This window comes from Salminus brasiliensis, chromosome 23 (assembly GCF_030463535.1).
Source record: "Salminus brasiliensis chromosome 23, fSalBra1.hap2, whole genome shotgun sequence".
NCBI lineage: Eukaryota > Metazoa > Chordata > Actinopteri > Characiformes > Bryconidae > Salminus > Salminus brasiliensis.
Genome location: NC_132900.1, coordinates 7,734,101 through 7,761,343, shown reverse-complemented (window position 1 = coordinate 7,761,343; position 27,243 = coordinate 7,734,101). Strand labels below are relative to the sequence as shown.

The 27,243-nt window shown below is 41.6% G+C and overlaps 1 protein-coding gene across 1 annotated transcript; it reads right to left on the bottom strand.

The window, feature by feature from the left end:
- Positions 1-290: 290 nt before the first annotated feature.
- vapal (VAMP (vesicle-associated membrane protein)-associated protein A, like) lies at positions 291-20,362 on the bottom strand. Its single transcript, XM_072669084.1, has 6 exons — positions 20,250-20,362; positions 6,730-6,882; positions 5,836-5,939; positions 5,165-5,245; positions 3,216-3,398; positions 291-1,454 (listed from the first exon to the last, which is right to left on the bottom strand). The coding sequence occupies exons 1-6, from the start codon at positions 20,305-20,307 to the stop codon at positions 1,293-1,295; spliced, it is 741 nt and encodes a 246-aa protein (XP_072525185.1). The 5' UTR covers positions 20,308-20,362; the 3' UTR covers positions 291-1,292.
- Positions 20,363-27,243: the final 6,881 nt, after the last annotated feature.

Genomic DNA, 27,243 nt, shown 5'->3' with positions numbered 1-27,243 from the left:
GTAGAACCCTTCCTTTGGAATCAGTACATATCTAGACACGTAAAACTGCTGAATCAAATGCTATTGGCTTCCTTTTTGAAATCACGCAGCACTGCAGGCTCTTCACCAGAGGCGCCTTGAGGTTTTACACCGGAGTCCGGAGACTCAACACAGCCCTCTGAATGTTCTCTGGAAACTCTTAATGCTCCAACACGATGGTCTGGATGTGTGCGCGCGTGTGTGTGTGCGTGTGGAGGGAGAAAAGGATCACACAACAGAAAGGAAAGAGACCCACAGCTGTACAAATGGACTTTTTTCCACTTTTTTTTTTAGTATTTATTTCTTCAATGTTGGATAGCATGGGACAGAACAGGAGAGGTGGAGACTTAAACTTCAGTCAATGTTTGCCTCAAGTAGGGATAAATGCTTTGTATTGAGGGAAAATAAACATTAATAATAATAATATTAATAATAATAATATGATAACAGTAATAAAAGTCTGCATTGGTATCATTAGGGACAGGAAAAAAAGACAAAATGTACAAAAGGAGGCATCTTTGTTCCCAGCCCAACTGTTGACATGGAGAGGCAGCGAAGGGTAGAAATATCCGCCGGAAATTCTTTTTTTTTTCTCTTTTTTCTCCGAGGCCACCCAGCAAAAAGGGTCACGAGGTTTATTTCTCTGTTCTGATGGAAGTTTCTTTTTTTCTTTCCTTTTCTTAAAAAGGATTTAAAATTACATTTACAAGACACCTAACATTCCATTGAACTCTTAATAAAACGAGAAAGAGAGAGTGAGGAGTGTGGAGGGGCGATCAATAACGGTTACGTTACACATTTATGGTCAGAATGTCTCAGGCAGGTCTTTTTTCATGTGATGGCGCAGCGCTCTCTCTCGCGCTGCACTGCTGCTTAATAAACCTGCTGACTGCTGAATTATCCTTCTGATCATCACACAAAGAAAAGAACAGGAAACAAATGCCGAAACAGAGAGAGAGAGAGAAGAGAACCTGCATCACGCTCTCCCATACTTTTCTTCTCTCTCCCTCCATCTCTCTCCTCCCCTCACCCCTCTCTCTCTCGTATTGGACTAACTGTGTGTGTGTGTGGCTGAAGAAGGTGAGGCCCACGCTATGATGCCACAAAGATGTGCGTGCTGCCGCTGGCCCAACTACCAATGATATGGCAAAGTCAACAGAAAGACATCCTCCTTTCATCCAGGCCAAGTAATTTCTCTCTTTCTCTCTTTTTCTCTCTGGAACCGGTTGACAGGCAGGCAGACATGTTAAAGACTTCCTCTCAACCTGATCCATCTACAGGATGAACTTGCCGAGGAAGAATCCGATGAAGATGGCTGCTATGACGACCAGGAGCGAGGGCAGGGAGCTGGTGGTCACTTCTCGGCCGATCAGAGAGCTGGAGTTGGAAGCTATGTGCTCGGGCCGCTGGGCCTTCCTCAATCTCAAGCCGTCGTCCTGCAAAGAGCAGTTAAAGCAAACAATTATTCACACTGTGCCTCAAAGAACCTCAGCTGCTGACACTCGAAGCTATCAGTGGCCTCGCACTTACTTCTCTTGGAGCATCCGTGTGTCTCATCTCACAAATTAAGAACCTCCGATTCTACAGGTGGCAGGTCACTTAGTGTGGCTGCCCCCTTCTCTTATAAGACTCCTACATTTTTCTTTATCTGAACAGAAGAAGCACAGACCCTGTTTACACCTAAATCCAATCCCTTCAACCAGTTCAAGAGGTGGTCTGAGAGGCGTTTGGGCCACATAGTAGCAGTGTGCAGTTACAAATCCCACAACCAAAACCCATCCCAGTACACCCTAAACACAAGTAATAATTGGCACACTACTTACTAACTGGGGACACAGTTACAACAGAGTGTAAATGCTGGTGGCTAAAATCTTATCAGAATACAATCCAGATACTATTCCCCATGAAGTGACCAGGCGTAAACAGGGGTCAGATACGGACCGAGACCCACTTCTATTCAATATTCCCTTTTTGTGTTTAATAGAGAAGATTCCACCGATCTTAATGTTGTTCGTTTTCTTTTTTGCTTAACCGGTATTATAAACTCGTATATCTGCCCATACCAATTCAACCTGCCTTCTTTACAAACTACTTTTGCTGTTAAACGAGCCGTTTTACACCCAAAGATCACTGGTTGGAATCACGTCATGCTGCCCGTCATCAGCAGCCGGAGCCAGAGAGCACATCTGGCCTTTCTCTCTCCTCTCATCACTTCAGTGTGACGCTGGATAGCATAGGCGTCTGCTGGTTGCACGTGTCCGCCCTCGCCCTCCCAGTGTCAGGAGCACTACATGTGACCGGGGAGAATGCTAACAAGAGGGCTGGCTCAATCCAAGATGACCACCTGAAATGGGTCATCATGCTTGAACTACGCAAACACTACTAGCCCATGAGACTAGAAAAGTACTTACACAGTTAATAACACAGCAAACTGTGAGTGGATCTGATACATTCCCTACCCTGGCCACCCTTTTTATGCTGATATTGGTGTGATTTGATACTGATAGAAATATTCCTTCTACAATGCCTTACAACGCTCTGTCTCTACATCTTCACCACGAACAGTTCTTTAATAACACACCTTTAGGCCAGAACCTTTACAAAACTCTTAAAACAATGTCTCTGGCATCAGGCAATGTATTGAGATCCATTTCATAGAACTGCTTTCTGCGGCATTAAACTCCTCAGACATCTGGTTCCCATCATATTCTCTGTAAACAATTCTGACTCTGGAAGTTTATCTATAACAGAACATCACATCAACAACTCTGAATGACTATTTACATCTTAATTAAATTATGCAGATATTTTGAAACTTCCATAAATTCTGAACTTCCATAAACCAATCAGAGACATGCAAACCTTTCTCTGAAAGCCTACAAAGCTGTGGGCATGCAGAAAGTTAGAAATGATGTCTTTGTGCCAACCAGATCTACCAGAACGGTTATGATGTTTGAGGGGCCTCATTTCATAATGCCAATTTCACAGTGCACTAAGCCTGTCAAGCAGGGTTCTTGGCCAGGTTCTTTGTGAACGAAACACTGTCTGTATGGTACCATAAACAGTACCACAGCAAGCTTTTCATGTATTTCACAATCTTTTCATACACCAACCACAGGATGGTCATGTTTTGGTCTGCATCTGCATAAACTAGGGAACTTCCATCCTGGCCATCCTTCCTCAGCCTGTAACGTTACCTTCAGCTGCCTGTTCTCCTCCTGCAGCTTGCTCACTTCCGTCTGCAGCCTCTTGCATTCTTCAAACACCTTCTTCATCTCTGTATCGTCAAGGGCGGCGCTGGCCGGCTTGGCTGCCACCGGCCCGTCCACCTTGGAAGAGTTGAGCATGGGCGCGGCCTTGCTGACTGCGTCCACGTCGTTCTGCAATTGCAATCAAAACCACAGCATTAGACTTACAATCCAACACCACAAGAAACATGAAGAGACAATTATCAAGTCTTTAAATATCGTGATATAATATATTTATCGTATCATCCAGCCCTTCTCTAAACCACCAACTGCCTGCTTAAATGCTATTCAAGATTGCGGGCCAAGCCCAAATGCAGAGGAGAGGCAGACGACTGCTACTGTCGCGAGAGAGACAACCTCATTTGGGAGAGTCAACCAAGCGCGGAAAGCCTCCCAATTCATTGTTTCGGAGCACTGCTGTGAGGAATTGATTGCATTCACAAGCACACCGCTTTTTACTCCCCAATTCTTCCGAAAAGTGCTGGATAGAGCACCATCATTCCAGAGAACACCATTCCACTGCTCCACAGCTCTCAATACCTGGGGGCCTTTATACCCCTCTAGCCCACACCAGACATTAAGCATGGTGGTAATAGGTTCATGCTGATCTGCTACAGAGAGTTCTATTCTATTTGCAATGCTTCTCTACAGGGACTACACAAGCTGTGTGTGTGCATTTGCACATCTGCAATGGGTAAAATGTAAAGTAGCTGAGCGCATTTATTAGAACAGGGGCCCACAAACATTGGGACATACAGTGCACTACTGACATCTGAGATTATGCACTGTCAATAATAGCCTAAACTATTGTGTAAATCTATATACAGCTGGAAATAAAGTCAACATGAGTGCTAAATGAAGCTAAATGTTTCTTCTCCATACTTATGTTGCATTCCATTTGAAGTGGGATGTAGGATTTCCCAACTTCCAAGTAGGAAATTGCAACTAAAATGCCCCCACTAGTCGGATTTCCTACTCAGAAGGTTGAGCCTCACAACCCAGAGTTTATCAGCACTTTTATCCATTTGTGTCTCATTAAATCAAGTTATCTACACAAGACTGTCCAACTTGGGTCTGTGAACCTGTTTCCATGGTGTTTGGATGTGCAAACCAGTTGTGGTACTCTGTGGAACTCTGTGGAACTCTGAAGTCTTTAGCTAACTTCTTTTTGGAAATGTTTGAAATCGTGTACCATCATCAGACCATTTAAACACTTTAACTGTAACGTGGTCAACTCCAGTGTTACCGTCCTTTGACCTACCCTGCAAATGAGTCCCTGCTCTGGTCGTGCTCGCTGCCTGCCTGTCTGACCCTCACACACCTGAGCTGTCCTGACCTGGACCTCTGAATTAGATGCAGTCCTGAAGGCCTGTGGGTAATTTCTGCTGCTAAGGCTGCAAGGAGTAGGAGGAAATGGGGGGCGAGACCGCAGAGGGGTGCGGAACTCGCTCCTGCTTGGAGTGGGGTTGGCGGAGAAGCAGGGAGGCAGACGAGAGGTCCGGTCTGTGTCCACGTAGCATGAAGAATAGGGAAAGAATACGGGCTGGCTCACATACAGAGGGCTGCACAGGTCAGACCCAGGCAGGGGCTGGGATTGAGATATAAGGGTTTAGAGGAGACAAGGCTATAATATGAAGTGTGGGTGTACTCTTAGTTCAGTAACGGGCTGGCTGTAGCCTCGCTACTCTCTACTGATAGTGTCTACAATTAGACACTTAATATCAGTACTTACACTCCTGTGTATAGAGTACAACATTTTTACAGTATAAGCATCTACACTGAGCTTTAAAAAAACTATTACATAGCTAAACCCAATGTGGGGAAATACACAAGTCTCAATTTATTCATCCCTCCCTCCTTCCTTTGCTTCCAGCATCTGTCTCCTCCTCTATACTCACCATTTTATCGTTTTCAGAAGGCAGCTCAAACACGCATCTGAGTTTGGAATCCATGAGCTCATCGGGTTTCGCGTCTCTCCACTGTGGGGATGAAAAATAGGCATGCGATTCATCAGCCTAAACGACTAGCAGCTGGAGCCTCATCCCACACAAACACACACACATACAACACACAAGCTGTGCTCACACCAGTAGTAAAACAGTAACTCACCAGGACCATCATGTATTTACAAATAAGCCAAATCCCCCAAATTTAAACCAAATTAAAACTGGGTTTATTTTTATATGCATATAATTTTAAAATAAAACTGTCCCTTCAGGTGCATATAAATATGTTTATTGTACCATTTGTATTACACAACTCATTCAGTCTGAAATTTGCAAAACTTTATATTTTGATTTGCAAGATTTTACACTTTTTACAAATATTAACCCTGTTCACAATCAGTTACTCAAGACTAAAGCACTCAATGACAGTGTCTTTGCTGCCCTCTACTGACAAAAAAACAGGACCAACCAACCAATGTCAATGTGACCAACAAGCAGCAGAATAAAAGCTGTTCTGCCGGTTAGTTTGGCTTTAGAGTCGAGTGCCTGTCTTTGCATTACTGGGAAAGTTTTGTTGAACTTTAATCACCTTCACATTTGAATGTACCGAACTGGACTCTTACCATGGTCTCTGTGTCTGCGACGGTCCCTGGCGCAAAGATGGTCTGCACCATGAATTTGTGTTTACTTTTCTCGTTGGGGTCATAGTCAAATGGCTGTAGCATAACTGCAAAACACAAACAAGGACCACCTTAATACATTCTTAAGCAGAGAAATAATGGAGGCTGTCTGACTATAAATTGGATCTTTTGCACCATTACGAGATCTATGCCCTCCAAGAACACTTCTCAGCTAAACCAGACTATTTTAGGCCAAAATTGAATATAAAACAAACAAAAAAAAGTTCATTGACTGGCACAGCAGCATGATCCACAGCAACAACGCTTGAAGACTGAACATCTGTGGTTTCAAGAGTAGAGCTTAATTCTAAATGTTTTTGCATATAAAGAGTCTTCAGTATACGTGAGACGCTCACCTCAATCTGATTTCTAAGTAGCAAATCTTATTGCGTGGCGCTGAAATGAGTTCTGTGATGCACTGAATTACACACTGCTTTGAACACTAAAGCAAAGCTTTCACTCCACCCTCCTGTTAACTCATGCTAGAGACAAACAGCTAAGGGTCTGTCACTACAGCAAGAATGGACATTTCCTCAGTCGTGCCACACGCATGGATCAATAAGCAAAACCAAAACAGGGCTTGTTTAAGGTGTAGATAAAGCCAAAAAAAAAAACTGCCTGCTCTGTTGACAGACTGTTTCACTAGATGCTGTTTTGCTTGTGTTATTCATTGTACATTAAAAGTGCAAACTAGAAGCTGAGGACAGGTTTTAGAGGTGAAGCCAGAAAGAGGAAGATTTTAACAAGAAGCCTCCAGATGCTCCAGATTCTCGTTGCGTGATAACATCTAGCCTTGCAAAACTAACTGCAGGTGGGTGTCATTGAGGTAAGGCTCACCTGAGATTATGAGGGTGGCGCCTGGGTCGATAGTGCCACTGTTGGGCCGTACGCAGTACCTGCGGGGGGCTGTGGTCTTCACTTTGAAACATACTTTCTTGTCTGACGGGTTCGTCAGCTTCAGGTTGGCTGTGACGACGTCTGTAAATGGACCTACAGGGAGAAGAGAGCAAGAGAGTGTGTTTGAGATGGTTTCGGGGTTCAGAACCACCTCATCCTCACCCACCTCACATTTGTTTGGTCCAGATTAGTCCAGACTGCAGGACATGGACATAATACCAGTTTTGAGATAGCTTTAAAAAGTAGATCCACCTTTAATAATCAGCAGAAACAGGGACGTTAAAGGTTTGATTAGCATGTTGAGGCGGGGCTTGGTGAGAGGCAGGAAGAGGAAACATACCCATTAGCCCACCAGCCAGGTTTGGAACACTTGCGTAAAGAAGTAGATTTATAAATGTATTATATGGATTGTATGACTACCTTGATTCAACAAGACACCCACAGAAACACAGAAATTTGTTCTCAACAAAAAAGCACCTGGTTGTTCAAAAGCTCATTTACACATTTAGTCCTTTAGTGATGGTCAATGCCCAAAAAATAAACAATATACTGTCCTGCTCAAAATACATGCGTATAAAGGTGAAAACAAGCGTTTCCCTTTCACATAACATATGGGTCTTAAACCAGTTTCTACTACAATGCAGGATCTTGCGAATGTGGAAAGACAGGTTTGGAAAGAGCGACTGCTCCAACCAGTGGTTTTACAGTGCCAAAAGTGGTCCCACTTTAAGAGTCTGCCTTTGTGTTTCTCTCACACACACACATACACACACACACACACACACACACACGTTTCATTCTCCAAGCACTAATGTAAACCTTCAGTCCCATAAGCCATTTTTGTACTTTAAAATGTATTGTATAAAAAGGTGTGCAGTTTAAACATTTAAAATAAAATGTAAAATAAATCACTTAAATTTACACTCAGTACTGGACAAGTACTAAGCCTAGTCCTGGACAGACCATATTTCTTCCACAATTTAGATTAGGATTAAATTACCCTGGGCTTTCAATCCTAAAACACACAGCTTTGCCATCAGTGGCCGGAGCATGAGAGAGCACAACTGGCTATGCTCTCTGCAGGCAGGTAAATGGTGCCCTCTCACCCTCATCACTCTTAAGCAATATCGGCCAGCACAGGGGTCCGTTACCAGATGCTTTTCTTTCTGCTTTTCTTCACACAAGCTAGTTTTTAAGCCAGTAAGAACACACACTCAGAGTGGTGGGCAACCACCTTGGAATAATTAGTTTGGGGTTTGGGGATCGAACCAACAACCCAAGCCAGCTTCTCTAAAATTTATTGCACAAATGTATTAATGAGAAAATGCTAGTTCCAGCAGTCCCTGTTCTTAACTGGGCTTTAGAACTCGACCACAGCAGACTCTATACTATGCGAGACGGTGAGGTCAACACAGTCCAGTCCTTTTGGGGAAAATAATGCAACTTTCAGCTTAAGGATACTGAGTCCGTTGTTCTTTAACGCATCACAACTGGCCATCAAAATTGAATTACATAATGAAATCTCAGCTGTGAAATCTCAATTTTATGCCTATTCGGTTCAGTGCTTCCATTCTGAGCACTTCAAAACAGGTGTAACGGTCAAATGCTAACTGCCCTTGTTCAGTGTGGAGCGGCTTCTAGTCACCTCATCTGAAGAACCAATAAGACTCAAATGGGTTAAGGGGTGGGGTTGGGGTTGGCTGACAGAACACCAGCGAGATAATTCAGGGATGCTATCTTCACTACACTTTACTAAACATTCTCCGAGTATCTGTGTGACCAATTAACAAACTCTGACTGGCTTATGAGGTGAAGGGGGTGGTTAAAGCTAATTCCCAACCTACTTAACACTGACCATAAATGCATGTTAAAAGCCCCTCTGTGCATTATTCTGTGTACACACACACACACACACACAATATATGACCAAAAGTGTCCTAATACCCACCCATTATAATTGGTGCACACACCGCTTGTGTAATCCTCATTGAAAAGCATTGCCAATAGAATTGGGCTGTGAAACAGTGGAATTATGTTCTCAGGGGTAATGAAGCTCCATTCAATACATTTAAGTTGAGTTGGATGGAACTAATCATCCAACATCAGCACCAAACCTCAGTGATGCTCCTGTGGTGGAATGCAGCCAAATCCTCACAGCAATGTTCCAACATCCAGTGCAAAGCTTTCCAAAAAAAATAGAGGCTGTTAGCACAGCAAAAGTGGAAAGGCTCCAATAATACCCTTGATTTCAGGAGAAATGCTAAAAAAGTAGGTGTCCAGCGAATGGTCTTAGGCTTTCAGGCACATTTTGTAGACCGGCTCATCCAGGTTTTCAAGTTTTCTCTCTTACTTGAACTTAGCATGTCACTAAATTCGCAACTACAGTGGGCTTGGGTTTTTTCCCCCTCATTTTTCGGGTACCAGGATTCCAGTTGTTTCTGCGAACTCCATTAGCTTCTCTTGTCGTTAGAGTTCAGCAGTCTGTAAAAGGATAACTCCCAATTCCTGCTGAATCGGATTGAACAGCCAATTGCACAACAGCTTTCTCGTTTTCATGTAAGCAGCATTCACACCGAAAGTTAACACTGCCAATCAGTGTCTTTTTGTCCCTCAGTGGGCGTGTTCCCGCCACCTGTGAAGTCACTTGCAGACCCTCTATTAGTGCGCCATACCACGACCGGACAACTACAAGCACACAGTAATATTAAGCCATCCTGAGTTAATGGTCAATGAAAAGTGTGATACATTCAAAAGCAGAACATGAAGTTATACTCAGGTAATACCACTCCTTTCTATAAATCACTTGGCTTAATATCCCAGCTCGTATTCTAGGTCAAAGGCTTCTGGAGGCGCTCTAAACTGTTCAGTACAGCAGGTTACTGATAAAGTGCCTTATCTGCTGTTTGGTTATGGCCCGCCTCATTGTTAGCTTTGCATTTGGCAGTGTCAAAGTAGAGGTGGTTTAAATGTTGACATTCCAACAACGTACCATTGTGAAAGCAGGTTGACACATTAATGTGACCCGCCTATGTGGCAGCAGTCACCTGACATAGCATGAGAAAACGCACACAAGTGGAGGGAAGGCGAAATACCAATAATTGAGCTTTCCTCACATGTAATATAAGCTGATATCAATAAGAGGCTTAAAAGCATGAAATCCCGTCAAGACGTTTCACGCTGTACTTTACAGTGCCTGCCACAGGCATGCTGGCTCAATTGAAACACAGGACAATTAATGTGTCACTACATATTAACATATTTGCCCTTAAACGCCAGTTACAGTAATAGCTAATAGTAGCTGAATACCAGCATTAGAGATTCAAGCAACTACTGTCAATCAGTTGTAAATTCATTTTATGAAATTACGTTAATTGAATCAAGTTCAAACAGCAGGTAATACAAGCAGGCAAGCATCTTAAGTCCAAAGTGAGAGTTGCTGATGATCTGAACTCCCTACATTCTCAATAAGCATCTGTTATTTGCTGATATCAAAGTATACTAGATGTTTTAAGAGTCATATTTAGGTCAAAGTAGCTAAAATGTCCTGCTAAAATATAGCTAAGGGTTAAAACATGATTGCAGCTTGTTATTGTGTCTATGATTAATTCATGAGATTAAAACAAAGACAAGACAAAGTACTATGCACAAGTCAAACTTTATAAATACAAGATTTTTTTTTATTTATTTCTGTAATACTGTAATCCACTATTTAAAATTATATCTCAAAATGCCCGCTAGCTAATCTAAGCCTAGATGGTCGGCTATGTGTCCAAACAGCAGAAACTCATTTCACCTTTGTTTTTCACAACACCAGTTGCTCGACTTCGCTCTCAGCTCTCAAGGTTTTATCGTTAACACTTGTGTCAATAATTCGTCACTTAGTCAGCAGCAGCGGCGGCACTGGACTGCCTAATACTCTGGGGAGCTGTCGCTGAGCTAGTTAAGCAAAGGCTCGCTTAGCAAGTGGGTTACAAATCCAAAACCATGGGGAAGAAAAAAAAAAAAAAAAAACTTTAAATACAGGTTTCCGTCCTTCCAACAGCAGTCGCTTCAGCTTCTCCCTCCTGATTTAGAGTAGCGTAATATTTGTAATGTTCAGAATCAGACTGACGGTCTAACATTTATTGAACAATTGATTTAAAACCGAGCAGTGTTCACTTTGTCACCCTGTGAGCAAACTGAATGTTGTATTTTTCGATTTTAAAATAAGGCAGGATGAGATTGTATGAAAGCCACGTAAACATTATCCTCCCCACCCCATTCCCTGGTAATACTGTATACTATACTGTGATCATTTTAAGATGGTATAACTGAATGAAAAAAGTAGATGCCGCCCAACCCTACTTCATAGCTGTGTTTTAAGTAGTTTCAGAAATTGATAACTGATACATGAGACTTGCCTTTACCCTAGCATTCAATAACTAACAGAGAGACACACACAGAGAGAGACACACACAGAGAGAGACACACACAGAGAGAGAGACACACACAGAGAGAGAGACACACACAGAGAGAGAGACACACAGAGAGAGACAGAAACCGAAACAACCTAGAATCCACCTTTCTGCTGTTGTTCACAGGCTGCGACCGAGAAGAGAAAAGAGACAATTAGACCAAATCTCTGGATCTTATGACCAAGCATGTCTCGTATTAGCATATTAGCGGCCGTCAGGAGTGCTCCAAAATGATCAAGTCAGACTTGTTTTGCAAACACAGAGCAGAAGGCCAGATGTTTAGCTCGGTCAACCAAACCTAGGAGAACAAGGATAGTTTTGTAAAGCAGAGCTGAATGTACTGAAGAACATCAGACACAGCGTAATGGAATCACAACGTCATGAGCCGTTCTTGATGCTCGACGCTTCTTGATGCTATTTTACTTTGCTTTATGATGCTATTTTTGTTGTGGTTGTTTTTGCTTTTTTGATTACCAGTCTCGTAAAGCGACCCTGAGTATGTGGAAGGCACTGTAGAAATCTTTCATTTATGTAATTGCGCATCAGTCTAGCATTTATTTTGAGCGTGGACTGAAGAAATTAGAATTGCTGTCTGGGCTGTAATAACATCCGTTTTAGGATAAGAACTGTCCAAACTGAGGGAATTCAGTCATCTGACAAGGTTCATCCTTTCATTAGAAGTGGAATCGATTAGGATAGGCCCAGACCTGAAATGGCTGCTGTGGTAGTTGCACTAGATAAGAAAAGGGATGGACTGGTATAGAATACCTGGTCCTATAATAATAATAAAACATTTAAAAAAAAAAGCATTTAACCTGTATTACAGTTGATAAAGATAACACTCATTGTTATAAAACATTGATTTAACATGATTTTGTTTAACAAGAAATGTTGACAATATTTAGATTTAGATATCGCCTAGCCCTCAATCATGTCATAAAACATTACTTTACGAGTTACAATTATTGTAAACATTTTGATTATCTCTGCAAATAATTTACAATACTTGGTTATCCAGGGCCACACACTGTGGTAGATGACCAAGATTAGGACACAGGAATGAGGCAGCATCTTATATAGAAGTGAAGTCCCTGCCTGAATGGTAACTTTGGTGTGTGGCATGTGCTGCCCACTATGCTCTTCTTCAGCGAGTTAAAATGAATAGAACTGCCTGCTAATATTGAGAATATGCAGACCAGCGCAACTCTGGACTGCAACGCCCATAGCTAATATGATAACTACATTTCTCATTTACCTGCAAGTAACATAAGATATCCACAGAACTTGAAAGAGCAGTCACACATTATTTTCAGGAAAAGGCTAACCTGAAAGATAGATTTAAGGTTTTATTTTCTATAGGTGACAAAGTTTAGCAGAGAGTTTAGTAGTTTTCCAATAAATATGCAGATATTTAAACACTTTAAATGATAATTGGTCATTGATTAAAATACTTTAAAATACACAACTTAAAGGAATAATTCACTAAGAAATCCAATTAACCTGATTTATCCCTCACCCAGATGCAGCCAGTGAGCCTAGTCTAGTCAGACTTGGTTAACAATCGACAATCTTAATTTATTTCCTTCAAACAATCAATAAATGTAAAACAAACAAAATGTATGGATAGACATTGGAGTTGGAAGGATCAATCGGCTGTATCTGCTCATTTTCAGCCCAAAAATGCAAATGGCCAAAAACCTTGCAGAATCTGAGAGCGGGTCAGATCATATGATCAACATTTTATGAGTTGCGCAACTCAACCGTACCCTCGATCAGTATCAGCCCCAAAAACACTGATCAGTCTAGCTCTAGACCTTATGTACGAAATTACAATTGCAGGAAATTCAGTGATACTGTGTTACTGTGATTGTGCCGTTTCAGGATCAAATCAGATTCATTCATTTTTCCCCTACAGATGTCCAGTCAAGCATTTTTAATTTTGCTGGTATCTGACCAACTGCAATACACATTGATATTGATAGGCTCTCTGTACTACAGGGAAATTGCATTTTGCCAACGGTGCATGAGGTGTCTATCATTTACACAGCAAAGCAAGTTCTCAGCACTTTCCCAGGCTCGGTCATTAACTCACTGCCTAACAGACAAGATAAACAACTATGGCACTTTATAAAGGAGAATTCATTAGAAGATTTACACTGAAAAGCTTCTCTCTTTACAAGCAGCATGAATCGTGCTTGTTCACTTGCCTAATGTCCCTCACAATAAATGTCATAGGCTGTGTTCACATTAGTCACACAAATCAGATTTTTTGCCTTAATATTTTTAAGTCTGCATCATATGTGGTCTTAGATTGGATAAGAATCTGATTTGTGGGCATGCGACATCAACGTGAACGGTCCGATCAGGTCTCACACGTTATTTGCCTGTACACATGCTCTCAGTGCTGTCGCCATTAACCATCATCCGGCACCGCCTGGGGGGGGGGGATGGAAGGAACATATTTTTGTTGATTGTGGAAGCGGCGATGTGCATAAACGGATCAATGTGTGCATGTGCGGCACTTCTGGGACATATTCGTTCACATTACAGACATATACAGATTGCTTACATTTATGAACATAAACAGTCAACCTAAAGTAATTAAAATAAATAAATTAATAAATTGGTTTATGAGGCCTGCCAATATTGTGCAGAAATCACAATTAGATCATTTCCCCTAATCGTTCAGGCCTAGCTGTTACTGATGCATTGGTCATTGCAAGACTGGCTGAAATATTAAAGACGTTTATTCTTATGTAAACAAACACACAAATAAACAAAGGGCAATATCGGGAAAAAACGGTGGTTATTGTTATGTCCTTACATTGTACAATAAGTCGATAATGTAGTTATGGTGACAGGCCTAGTGAACATGGCCATAGTTTCATGTGCACTGCGTCTCAAAAGGATTGTCAGATTGTGTCAGGGCTGTCAATTGTGAAAGCAAGTGTGAAAGAAGTTTTATTGTCTTTAGTCAATCAATCGAAAGCTTTTGCCCTTTAAGCCAAAACTGAAAGTGCTTCATTTGACCTCTTTCAGCTGAAATCTTTTGATGTATCCCTACATTAAAGAGCAGGCATTACTCAATTACAGACATCAAAACTACCTCAGAGGATCAAAACAAATTACAACTTTTTATAGCAGTTTTAAAACACCGCTTTAAGCTCATAATAACAGCAGTGTTCAACACCAGGCTGTTCATTCAGTTCTAACAGCCTTTGGCAGAATCATGTGAATATTTTTACATATTTGCAAAAACCCAAAACATCTCAATCTTCAGATCACCTTCAGTTTCAATAGGACTGTAATAAGAGCACATCTTTGAAACGGTCTTTGAAACCAGCTTTTTCCTTAATGGAGTCCTAATTGAATTCAGCTTCCATTTCTAAATTCAATTCCTAAAGGGGTCCCAGGTCACAATCCCATGTTTACCAATGACCGAGCCAATGCCCAAAAAGCTAAATAAATAAATCACGATCTTGAACTGCATCCAGCATCTTGGAGTGGGGTTCTATGAAACGTATGAAAGTCGTATGCCGTCCATCTTGGACATGGCCAACAGTATCAGCTAATCTGAGATGATCGCATTGTGATCTGAGGCTCAGCTGGACTTTCGTTTCGGTCATGAGTGCAATTAGAAAGATCTGATTTCCCTCCTTAAGTGTAGCTGATGGATAATCCATAATGACCTTGACTGTACATTTAGTCTCCTAGAGAACAGACCTAGGAAGGTTCATGCGATGATGACCTGGGTCATCTTTCCTCTGCTGTGGCTTTCCCCTCCATCTCCTCCTCGTTCTCTCCGTACCAGTCTCTCAGAGCTCCCTGACACTATAAATAACACCAGTGAGGAGATGGAGGCAGATACAGACAGAAACAAGGAGAGGCAGAAACACAGAGCAAGAGAGAGAGAGAGAGAGAGAGAGAGAGAGAGAGAGAGAGAGATTGCAAGAGAGGGAGAGCTGTGGTCCGTCTGTGTGAAGTGTAAGAATCCCAGCAGAGTTTGAGGAGTGGAGCAGTGCTCTGGAGCTGGAGGCTGTTTTTAGCTCAGCAGAGGCACGGCTTCGTCCTGCTGTGGCCTTTATGAGGCCTGCAGCTCCGCTATAATCTCCATGGCTCTCTTTACCGCTCTCCAGCCAATTAGTTTAAGCGCTGATAGAACAGAGTAAACATGCCACTTGGGCTCGGGTGCTGTTGTAAACTCTGCACAGCTCCGACAGGCTCAGGTTTCTGAATGATTCAGGGAGAACTTGAGTTGACTTGCATTTGTAAGAACTCGTGGCTTTACTGTAAGGATTCGCAGATCAAACTCATTTTCTGCCGATACCAATTACTGTCAACTGAATGGAGGGTATCGGCTGATAGAGTACCAATTCGATACCAGCTCTTCGTTTAGGCAGATGTCTTATGTAAACAGTACTAATAAAATGTGTATTAGTAAAAATAAAAAAATACTGTAACAAATCTAACCCAAAGAGAGCACCTTCTCACAACCTGAGGGGGGAGGGGGCATTCATGTGAATATAAAAGACATGTATTAGATCTAAAGAATCATGACTTAGCATCACTGTCTTAAGTAGTTTCATTAGAAACAGCTTGTTCAAGTCCTTAAAAGCGTAAAAGAAGAAACACTGAATCCATTCAAATTCAGGTTTGCCATATCAGCAGTATCTGTTGTTGCTCAACATCGTAGATACTTATGAGTCTTAGAAATATCTGCAAAAAAAACTTGAAATATCATTTTGAGGTTTAATTATTTAGAAGTTAAACTGACAACCCGATGTCCCTCCTCAAAAACTGTTTTCCAGAGTTGTTTAAACCAGAGTTGGTTGACCGCCAGCCTCTAAAATAAGACACAGCATAAGGCATAGAAATGACATTGAGTGTTTATCAAGAATCACATACACGGTTTAAGAGTACCACAAGTATAAAACCAGATCTATGACTTCAGCTTCTTGATTTATTGTACTCATTATGGGAGACTACTTTAACAAATGGGAGATATAGCAATAATATTGTGTTCATGATTTGTATGATACACAAAACACACTACTACTGCCAGATTTGCCATCAGAAATGCTTAGAGTCATTGTGCTCTGAACTTGACCGTCAGTAAGAACAAAGTTATAAACGACTGAAACATCACTTCCCATATCTTTCAAATGAGCGTGAAGAACAGAAGACACCATTTCAGTGTTCACAGGCACGCCACAGGAAACATCCCTCTATGAAAGCCACTGGAGATGGGTGAAATACTGAATTGGTATAGGCCAAAAACACAACACCGTGGTTGGATTTCAATGAGATCTTGTCTGCATGCTTTTGGAGTGAGTTTAAGTCTGCTGAGAGAGTCATTATTACTCATTAGTTTCAATATTATGCCAAACAGTCAGCTGACTGCAATCCACTTCTTAGAACTTTGAAGAAGTGCACAAAAAACCTACAGGAAGCAGTGGACAAACGTGGACATGCACCTACAACTACAAAGAAATAGTTACATCAGAAAGAGTTTTGTGCCTTTACTGTTCTTATATCCCACAGACCAGTTCAGCTGTCTAATAAGATAGCTGACAGTCTAACAGAGATCTCTTCAGGTGGAGATCAGGCTACAAAGCTGGAACATAAGAACCATCCTGCAAGCAAGTGAACGGAGGTCATGACTTGAGAAGACTTGAGCACAGGCCATTTGATTTCTAATCATCTCCTCATGATGCTGGTTACAGAGGACAAACCAGAAAGGTCTAAGTTTTCCAACTTCTTCCCCATGCGATAAAGTCAAATCAATCCCTAAACCCGGCCATGTGAAAAGCAAAACAGTTTAGGAGCGGCATGATCTCTATCCTTATAATCAGGTCAGTGCGTGCCTATGGAAAAATAATTACAAACTCAGCCCTGTTCTCATTATAGAATTAGCTGTAATAAGGTGTTTTCAAATTTGTTTTATGAGACCACACAAACATTCCTCATGCCAAGGGAACTATGTGTCTCATGAGACCTGAACAACTGTATCAAAGAGACATCAATGGCCTAAGTAGACCTTTCAGATAAGGAATTCAAAGTATGTGGCCAACAACATGAAAAACAACTGGCCATATAAGCATACGGCATGCATTAACATCAAAACTATTTATATAATGTTTTTTTTTTTGTTTGTTAGAGGCACCTTGTTGACATCTGGATAGCTATTTCACTCGTTCGGCCCCCATTGATATGAGCATGCATATTAATCATCGACCGTTAGGACCGTTAGGTCGTTATACGAACCAGGCTTTGTAACCATGCCTAAAATGAAGTAAACGGAGGACTGATCCAGGGAAAGTGAAGTCAAAAGTGGGACACAAGAAAGGAAAAACAAGGGAAGCGAGCAAGTATCCGTGCTAGCCTAAGAGCTAACTTTAGCTGATTGGCTTTACCAGCTACCTAATCAGCTACCTAATCACTCTGCAGAACGAGATAAAAAAAAATCTGGCAAAACTCAAAACAATAAATACAAAAACAATAAATAAATAAACAATTACAATGTTCTCATTACAGTGCTAAAAACAAAGCTATGCTATGTGGCTTCTGTGTAGGCCAGTATAACTGGTTATGGCAACTTACAGAAAAGGAAAGTCAGCATGTTTTATTGTAAGGCCAAATAAGTAAATGTAAATGGGCTGTAAATGGGATGTAAAAGTTCATCTGGGCATTTTTCACCCCATCCAACCTCATATAATCATTTGAAAAACTGGATACATACAATCGAAGGCATCTTTAATATATCATCCTTTTTGCTGGTGTTAAAACTTCATGACAAATGGACCAATAGAGATGATTCAATTACTTACTAATTGAATAACTACAAATTATTTTTACACTGATATCATAAACATGATTTCTGCAAATCAATACACCCTTATAAACCTGGTGTTTTACTTTAGTGAATGTCCCAAACAACATTAAATCTATTAAACTCTACTAAATCATTTATTTCACAGAAACATTCTCTCGTGGTTAATGTTTACAACTAATGGTCATTTAAAACCAACCTAGTCGGTCTCATATCCACCCTTAACAAGCACTGTAAGCTGCCAAGCCTCTGCTTTTATAGGTTATTGCATAATTCCCTACAGAAAGAAGCTCCTGTTAATGGGAGCTGGGACCCTTTAATGAAGTTTTACTGGCTGCCGCAGGTTCACACGCCTGTGTGGGTTTTTTCCAGAACGCATGTTCTGCATAATTTAAAGGCACTGCTGATGGTACAGTGAGAGTGAGTAGGCCGAAGGACACAGCTGATAGCTGAGAGCGCAAAATTGATTTTTGTACACACCCTCATGCTGTGCTAGACCCATTTAGCTAAAGACCCCCGCCCTCTGGAAAAGAAGCAGCTCACTACTTTAAGGGTGGGCTTGCCACAAGCATTTAGGCTCTTTTAATGTAACAAACTCATTATTCAGATTAATAACAAGGGTGACTGATCTAATAAATGACACGCAGAAGGTCTGGAAGCCCTACAGAGGCACTTAAGCATTAAGACAGAAACAAATTATATTTAGAGACAAACTTTTCCCTCTAGTTAATGAATCATTTCCTTGATTTAATAAATTGCTCTCAGTTCCACAAAAAGGTTTGGAGCTCCTAAGAAATCACAGTGAAGGAAAACGACATATTAATATTAATAATAATAATAATATTTAGAGACATAAACTGTTCCCCCAACAATCTGTTAACCTTGTTTTAATAAATTGTTCTCTTGGTTTAAGTAATAATTTGTTACCTTGATGTAATAAACTGTTCCCACAGTTTAACGAAAGTATGGAGTAAGGCATCATAGTGGGAACAAATATAATAATAATAATAATAATAATAATAATAATAATATTTAGAGACATAAACTGTTTCCCCAACAATCTGTTACCTTGTTTTAATAAATTGTTCTCTTGGTTTAAGTAATAATTTGTTACCTCGATGTAATAAACTGTTCCCACAGTTTAACGAAAGTATGGAGTAAGGTATCATAGTGGGAACAAATATAATAATATTAATAATAATATTAATATTTGGAGATATAGATCGTTCCCTCAAATGGATAAGGGCTCTTCACTTAAACAGAGGGAACAACTTCTTAAATTAAAGAAACCTTTTATTTATTGTCTGTAAAGGATATTTTTACACCCTGATACTTCAGGGGCTCTGTAAGCTCGTCCAGCCTCTGAAGCATGAGCTCTCCTCCAGAGCCAGAACTAGATGATCAGCAGCACACCTCAGGCTTGAGGGCCAGCTAAGTTCAGAAAGTACACGTAGCTAAAAACAAGCAGTGCTCCTCGAAGCCTTGCTGGTCAGTAGTCACATCTTACTACTACTGGAGTAGCAGCCAATATTCAGCTAGCCATCTCCTCAGCTAACTAACAACCTTTCCCCCTGACCAGGGCGACCACAAAGACTAAAACACTGACCACTGCAGCCGGTTTACCCAACAGATACGAGGTTTCGGCACGTAACGAGCACAGCTAGTATGTAGTTTGACGACTGAAGTTGCGCAGCTCGCCAAGCCTTCACTCCGCTCCAGCAGCACCTGCTAGTTAGCTTAGCAACATCCACGTCGCCAATGCAAGCCCATGCTAACGGCCGTGCTAACGCTAAGCTAGCGTCCAGCCTGGGGTCAGCATCTGAGAAGTCAGAGAAGATGAAGCAGAGAGAGGAAACTAGTCACAAGGCAAAGCCGTGGTTGTGTTACCGCCCCTGCTGTCATGAAATGAGGCCGCATCTGTGGTGTACCCGGGAAGGTACGCGGCTAGTAAGCCGGGTGGGTCCGGCCCCTAGCGGGCACCTCCAGTCACTCGAAACCGGGGATGAGCCGCGGCCTACGCTAACTGCCTCAAAATGGCCGGCGCTGCGGTGGGTGAAACTCGCCGTGGTGGAAGTGTGAAATCTCCGCTCGGTCCCCGTTTAAGTTTGGTGTGTTTTTGAAACAAAACCACACACGCGAGTAAACGTTGGCAGCTGTCGGCAGCGTTCAAGCCTTACCTTTGAATTTGAGGTCAGTCGGAGGGTCGAGAATGAGGACCTGCTCCAGTTTGGACATGTTTGCTGCACTGGATCAGCGGAGAGATCCAAACCTGCTCGGGGGCGCGCGCGCGCGCGCGCGCGCACACACACACACACATGGCCGTACGCCGTGGCCGGGCGCGCTCACGATGACACTAGCTAACTTACTGGCAGTGATCCACGTCCAAACTGCTGCAGGTTTTGCTTGGATCAATCTAGACCAAACTCAATTTATTTGGTCTAAGAGTCAAAATTCAATAGAGCAAGTAGCCTAATTGTATGTAGCTAAGAACATTCAAGGCCTGTCCTATTATTTCCTTGCATTTGCATGAGTTTATGTAACAGAAACACATGATTTATTATATTAAATAGAAATTTATTAAATAATCGTTTCCAGTCTGCTGTAGAACAAAATAACCTATTTTTATTACTGATTTATGATCATGACCTCTGTTCTGATTGGCTGCCCTATATCCCCTATATCCATCTATGGAATGGGCGGGGCTAAACTGCTGTAGGCTGCATAGGTGAATATATCTAAGTATGTTATTTTGGTGACGTCACAAAAACAATCAATTAAAAATGTCTTTTGTGTTTTGTAGCCTAGTTTCCATCGCTGTTATGAAGCGGGGAAGTTGGTTCTGGAACCTTAAGAAAGTACATTTCATCGCTGGCCAATGAAAAACATCTCCAAAATGGTGACTTTACAGGATAAGGCAAAAACCTTCTTACCTTTGAATGGAAGTCAATGTAAAAGAGTTTATCCCAAGTCAGTTAGAACGTTTATTATTGGTCCATTCATCCAGAGTTATTTACACAGTGTACAGAGCAGCTACAGGGTTCAAACCATGGAGAAAACTAAAAACGGGCAAAAATGGAGATACATGTTTTTCATTGGACAGCAGCAATATACTACACCAAATGTAAATTGAAGAAATTGTCCTGTTTTGACACGTAATGCAACAGAATATTTGACTACATGAGTGACAGAATCATGTGCTAACTTTACCTGCAGTTTCGTTTTCCCCCATGCAGCCAGTATTTCCATTTTATGGTCAGACCTGATAAAAACACATAGACCAACATATGTAATCTTGTAACTCAGCTGGGATGATTTTACAGCTCTCAGCTCGTTTGAATGTTGCGGGCAGTCCTGTGTTTATATATGTCACTATCACATTTCCTCTTTCTCTGGTGGAGGAACACAGAGAACTAAAGTGCAGCTCAGATACTAGCTAATCTGTCAATAATGACTTACATACACTACATCAAAAAGACATGCATTTCTTTTCTCACTGTCTGACATGAATTTAAAATAAACCTTTCCTGTTTGGGATTACCAAAATGACTTCTATATTTGCTAAATGAAAGAATAATAATGAGAGAGAGGATTCTTGAATGCTATTTTTATTACTTTCTTCAAAGTCAGTTTAAATACACTTAGATTACTATGCCTTTAAACAGTGTGGGACAGCCCATATGATGATGTCATCTTTGGAAGCTTCTGATAGGTTTATTGGCAACATCTGAGTAAATTAGAGACACACGTGAGGATGTATTTTAAGGCACACCTGAAACACACTGCTGCTGTGTGTAACATCATGGCTCATCCTTGGGTGCAATTTCCAGAAGCCTGAAGGCGCCTCGTTCATCTGTACAAACAATTATATGCAAGTACAAACAAGATGGGAGTGTCCAGCCATCATGCCGCTCAGGAAGGAGACCGGTTCTGTGTCCCAGAGATGAACGACGTGCTTTGGTCCAAAATGTGCCCAAATCAACCCAAGAACCAAAGCAAAAGACCTTGTGGAGATGCTTGCTGAAGCTGGTGTGAGTGTGTCATTATCCACAGTGAAACGAGTACTGTATCCACATGGGCTGAAAGGCCACTCTGCCAGGACGAAGCCATTACTCCAAAAAAAGCATAAAAAAGAATGTGCAAATGCACACAGGGACAAGGTCTGGACCATCGTTAGGTTTGGAGGAAAAAGGGGGGAAGAACACCATCCCAGCTGTGAAACATGGGGGTGGCAGCATCATGTTGTGGGGTTGTTTTGCTGCAGGAGGGACTGGTGCACTTCACAAAATAGATGGCATCATGAGGAAAGAACATGATTATGATTATGATTATGAACATCTCCAAGGAAGTTAAAGCTTGGGCGCAAACAGGTCTTCCAAATGAACAATGAGCCGAAGCAAACTGCCAAACTGCTTACAAAGTGGCTTAAGGAAAATAAACCAATGTTTTGGATCTCAGTCCTATTGAAAAGGAATGGGCAAAGCTGAAAAGGCATGTGCGACCAAGGCGGCCTACAAACATGGCTCAGTTACACCAGTTCTGTCAGGAGGAATGGGCCAAAATTCCATCTCTCTCAGTCTCCAGCAGTATTCTTGAACTTGAATGAACTCTTCTGTTCATTCTAGTGGTATCTACTCACCAGAGCAAAGCTGGGTGCATACTTTGGTCACCCACCCTTTCTCTCACAGCTTTCTCACAGTGGTTGTGAATAAAATACCTGACTTGTATTGGTTTGATATAATCACTGTCAGATCGTAGGAACACCTTGATTAATCCAGGCACCCATACAAGCAATCACCTGGATATTTGTAAAGATGCTCACATACACAGTAAAACATTGAGGGCACATTTGCATAGCTAAGGCATCTTTGATGACTGTATTCCATCTCTACAGGCAATGATTACATAAACAGTTAACAAGCGAAATATTAGGCAGCCTGAATGGAAGCCATTTACCACAATAGCCAATGGCAGAGGCCTCTGATTGATTTTGGTTAATAGTCTCATTCTTAACACCACATCTCTGCAGTGGTCCACCCTGAGGGTCCCAGGCAAGCAGCAGTTTTTAAAACTGACAGTAGGACAGGCTGTGGGAAGGCCCCTCACTCTATCATATTTGAGCTATTTTCAGCAACCACAAAGGTCAACAGCAGTTGCCTATAAGCTGGACGGATAAGGGATTATTGTGTGATTAATGGACTCTCGTCTGTTTCTTTCAAGCCAATAACTCTCGTAGTTCAGTCTTCAATCTGTTAATAAATAAAGAATGAATGTAATAACAAACAGCTTGTGAGTATTGTAGTGGAGGTCAGTGCTACAATGGCAAATCAATCAAGTTTAAAAGTTTAATACATTTTTAATTAAGTGAAAATAAAACTGAGAATCGATTTTTAAATGTGAATAGAAAATCAATAAGAGGACGTTTGGCTTCGGATGGCTTGACAAAAAAAAAAAAAAAAGCTAATAATACTTATAGACTTGTATAATAGACTACAGTGTTGCTGGGATATTGATTATTGCCATGGTATTTTAAATGGTTGCTAGAGTGTTGGTGGGTTTTGCTACACAGTTGTTAGATGTTTGCTTGGTCAATTCTAAAATATTGGTAGGTGGTTGCTATGGTGTTTTGGATGATTGCTAGGGTGTTTATAGGCTAATGGTATTTGATGTGAGGTTTATATGAGCCCTGCCAGGCAGTTGTTACTAGCAACTCTATGGTTGCTAGGTTGTTGTTATGGTGTGTTTGATGGTTGCTTTGGAGTGTTGCAAGGCCGTTGTTGCAGGGCTGCTAGTTGGTTACAATGATATTCTTCGTGGTTGCTAAGTTGTTGCTATGGTGACTTCTAGCTCTGGTGGACCACCAAAACGGAATAAATGGCACGCAAAGCTCTCATATTTGCGAGAGGGGAGCAACTCAAGCTCCAGTCTCAATTCAGATCTGAAAACATTCACAGGGGGTTCTGAGCATCCTTCCACTGTGAGAAGACCCCTCAGCAATGTGGAGCTGATCAAGAGGCTCTTCCTAGAAAAAAAAGGAAACAGACAAGGACAGACCTCAGCATCACTGAATGTGTTTGGAATGGATTGCATGGTGAGAAGCAAAAAACGCTTCAGCTTCTAAGACTGAACTGTAGTTTGACTCTAGTTGACCTTGTGCACTACTTGTTTCTCAAAGCCACCTGCACACCTGAACTCAAACGGCTATTTTCTAGAGCCCTTAAATGAATACTTCATCTTCAAGCATGCAATCAAATACCACAGACAATCATTTCAGTGTTGAACAGAAATGAACACGCATCTGCCCATTAGCTCATCACTGGCGTATTTCAAATCAGACAGGACAAATGTTCAGGGTCAGGGTTACTGTCTGTGGTAAACACTCGTATGCTTCAGATGCAGCAGATATGATTAGATTATGAGAGGTTGGGAAATGCCTGAGCACACAACTGATTCTGTCACTTCCCTGTCTGACCATAGAGTGGACAATATGTTCAAACCTAGCCGTCTGATTTCCTCATTCTCAGTGAAATGTCTCCATCTAGTGATTGTGCTATACTTTGTTTGAACCCAGTATCCAACCCCTTTCTAGTAATAGCAGTGTAGTAATCATACAGGATATGTAATAACAGAGGTAAACATGAATATTTCCAGCATGGGTTTGAACCAGGATGAAGAGATCAGAGCACATCAAATCTTCTAAAATCTTTACAGTGGCTTCCAGTCAGTCACAGAATAAAAAAATCAGCCATAACATTAGTACCACTAATAGGTGAAGTGAAAAACACCTCACTCCAAAACATCAGGGGGGGTTCTGGTATGCAGTGGTCAGTACTAACCTGAAAATGGTCCAAGAAAAGGGTCATGGGCACCTGAGGCTCAACGATGCAGTCCATGGAGGCCCCATCTCACAATTCACATGACTTTAAGGATCTGCTGCTAATATCTTGGTGCCAAATACCACAGCAGGACACCTTCAGAGGTCTTGTGGAGTCCGTGCCTTGACGAGTCGGATCTGTTGTGGCAGCACAAGGGGGTGCTACTCAATAATATGCAGGTAGTGTTTATAATGTTATGGCTGATCGGTGTAAATTCTGAAGTGATTCTGGTTATATTTCTATGGGTAATTGAATTTTGTAAAAATGTCAGGCCTAGTAAGTTTTTTTTCTATAATTGGATTGGTTAAATAAATAGCACCACCTCTTTTTCAGACAGCTGAACATGTTTGGAGGAGAACTAGCCACCAGTTCTATTATATCAGCTAACAGACACCTGCATTAGCTAGCATATCCAGTACTGGGGGAGAGGGAGGGTTGTGCCATCCCCAATAGAGAGCAAGGCCATTTGTTGATGGTGGCCTTTAACACTTAAGAACCTGTTTATAACTGTTTTTTTTACACTTCATCCTTCTAATGTATCAGAATTACATCTGGATAAGGCCAAGCCACATAAAAATAAACAACAACGCTCAGTGATCAAATTTCCATATTCCTTCTCAACCAGCAATCGAATTTCAGTCTGACTAACCAGAGAGGCATTGGACACTGTGTAAACTTATATGGCTGAAATCTAATCAGGATACAATACAGATGCTAGTCATATCAACTGACCAGGTGTAAATGGGGTCTCAGACAGCTGTGCCACTGTCAGAGGCCTAATATTCAGATTGGAACCTGAACCTTTACTGTTGGCTCAGATGTTTATTGTCTAGAGGGTGGACAGATGAATTCAGGCAGAAGATCAGTCTGCAAAATGCAAATTCTGGTTACAGTAAGAGTTTCCTCTTTTCCTTTGTGGTCTAGACCAACTACGAAAACCTCTCTTGCTGCAGATGTTGCCATATCTTGTATTTAAAACAGAGGCAAATGCAGCAGGAGAGGCAAAACCTCATCACACAGGCTGATTATTACGGAGAACTATGGCCTTTAGCAAAGCACTTAGCACTCTTGACGTCATACATTCTTCTCACTTTCTTCACGCTAACAACCACAGGCTGCTGGTCCTCCACGTCCGGATTAAATTCTGACCACCTGCCAGAGCCTCAGTGCTCACCAACTCAAACTCTCGGCAGGTCTACAGTAGCAGCTGAGACACAAATATACAGATACAGAGTTCAAAGAACAGCATCCACTCCGAGCAGAACAGCATCAGACCATATAAGGCATGGTTTTCTGTTTAGCTCTGTACTGACGCACTCTGCTAAGGGTAATATCTTCTTGCAGCATCGATACCACAGTTATTCACACATACAGTCAGACATTGACCATAACAATGAAGATTCAATCTTTTAAAGTGATGAGGTGGCTCATATCCAAATATACACAGTCCTCCCTTTACCAGAAATGTTCACACACTTGTAGTTTTGCAGTGGAGCTATGACGCTAATGTAGCCACCAAGCTTATAGGAAGCTTATAGTCACACATTAGCTATGTCTAGATGTATATGTATATCTATTCATATTCTCCTATTTTTCATGCAATGCTCCCAACACTAGTAAGGGTAAAGACCAACACATGCCCCCTCTGTCATGTGTGCACCCAGCCAAACTACCGCCGATGCAACTTCACCGGGCAAGCAATGCGCCTGGAGGGAAGCTCTGTACACCAATATCTGATGCATCGGCCAGCAAATCCACACTAGAGTGATGTAGCGCCTAGAGGGAGATAGCGCCTACCCAGATCTACCCACCCTGAAGAGAGCAAGGCCAATTGTGCTCTCTCAGGGCCCGGCTGCCTTATTCCACTTCTAACAAACTCTATAAGGACAAAAGCATTGGGGCTCACCTCTAAATCATTGAACTCAGGTGTTTTATCCAGTCCCATGGTTCCTAAACGCTTGTATTATATCTAGGAAGGATGACACTTACAATACTGACATGTTGCAATGGGGGCAGTCCTATCCTATCACAGTACTCTTTAGAAGCACCCATTATTTCACTGATGCTGGTAAAGGCAGACTGCATGGCTAGGAGCTTGGTTTTATACACCTCTGGCAATAGGACTGAATAAAACAACCTGAGGTCAATGATTTAGAGGTGTTCCCCAATGCTTTTGTCCATATAGGGTTTAAAAACTAGTTTTGGGCCCCTGATCCACAACCATAAGTGGCTTGAATGTGAAACTTTCATTCTTATCTCAGTCTTCCTCATCCTCCTATACAGTGGAGCTTAATTTTAG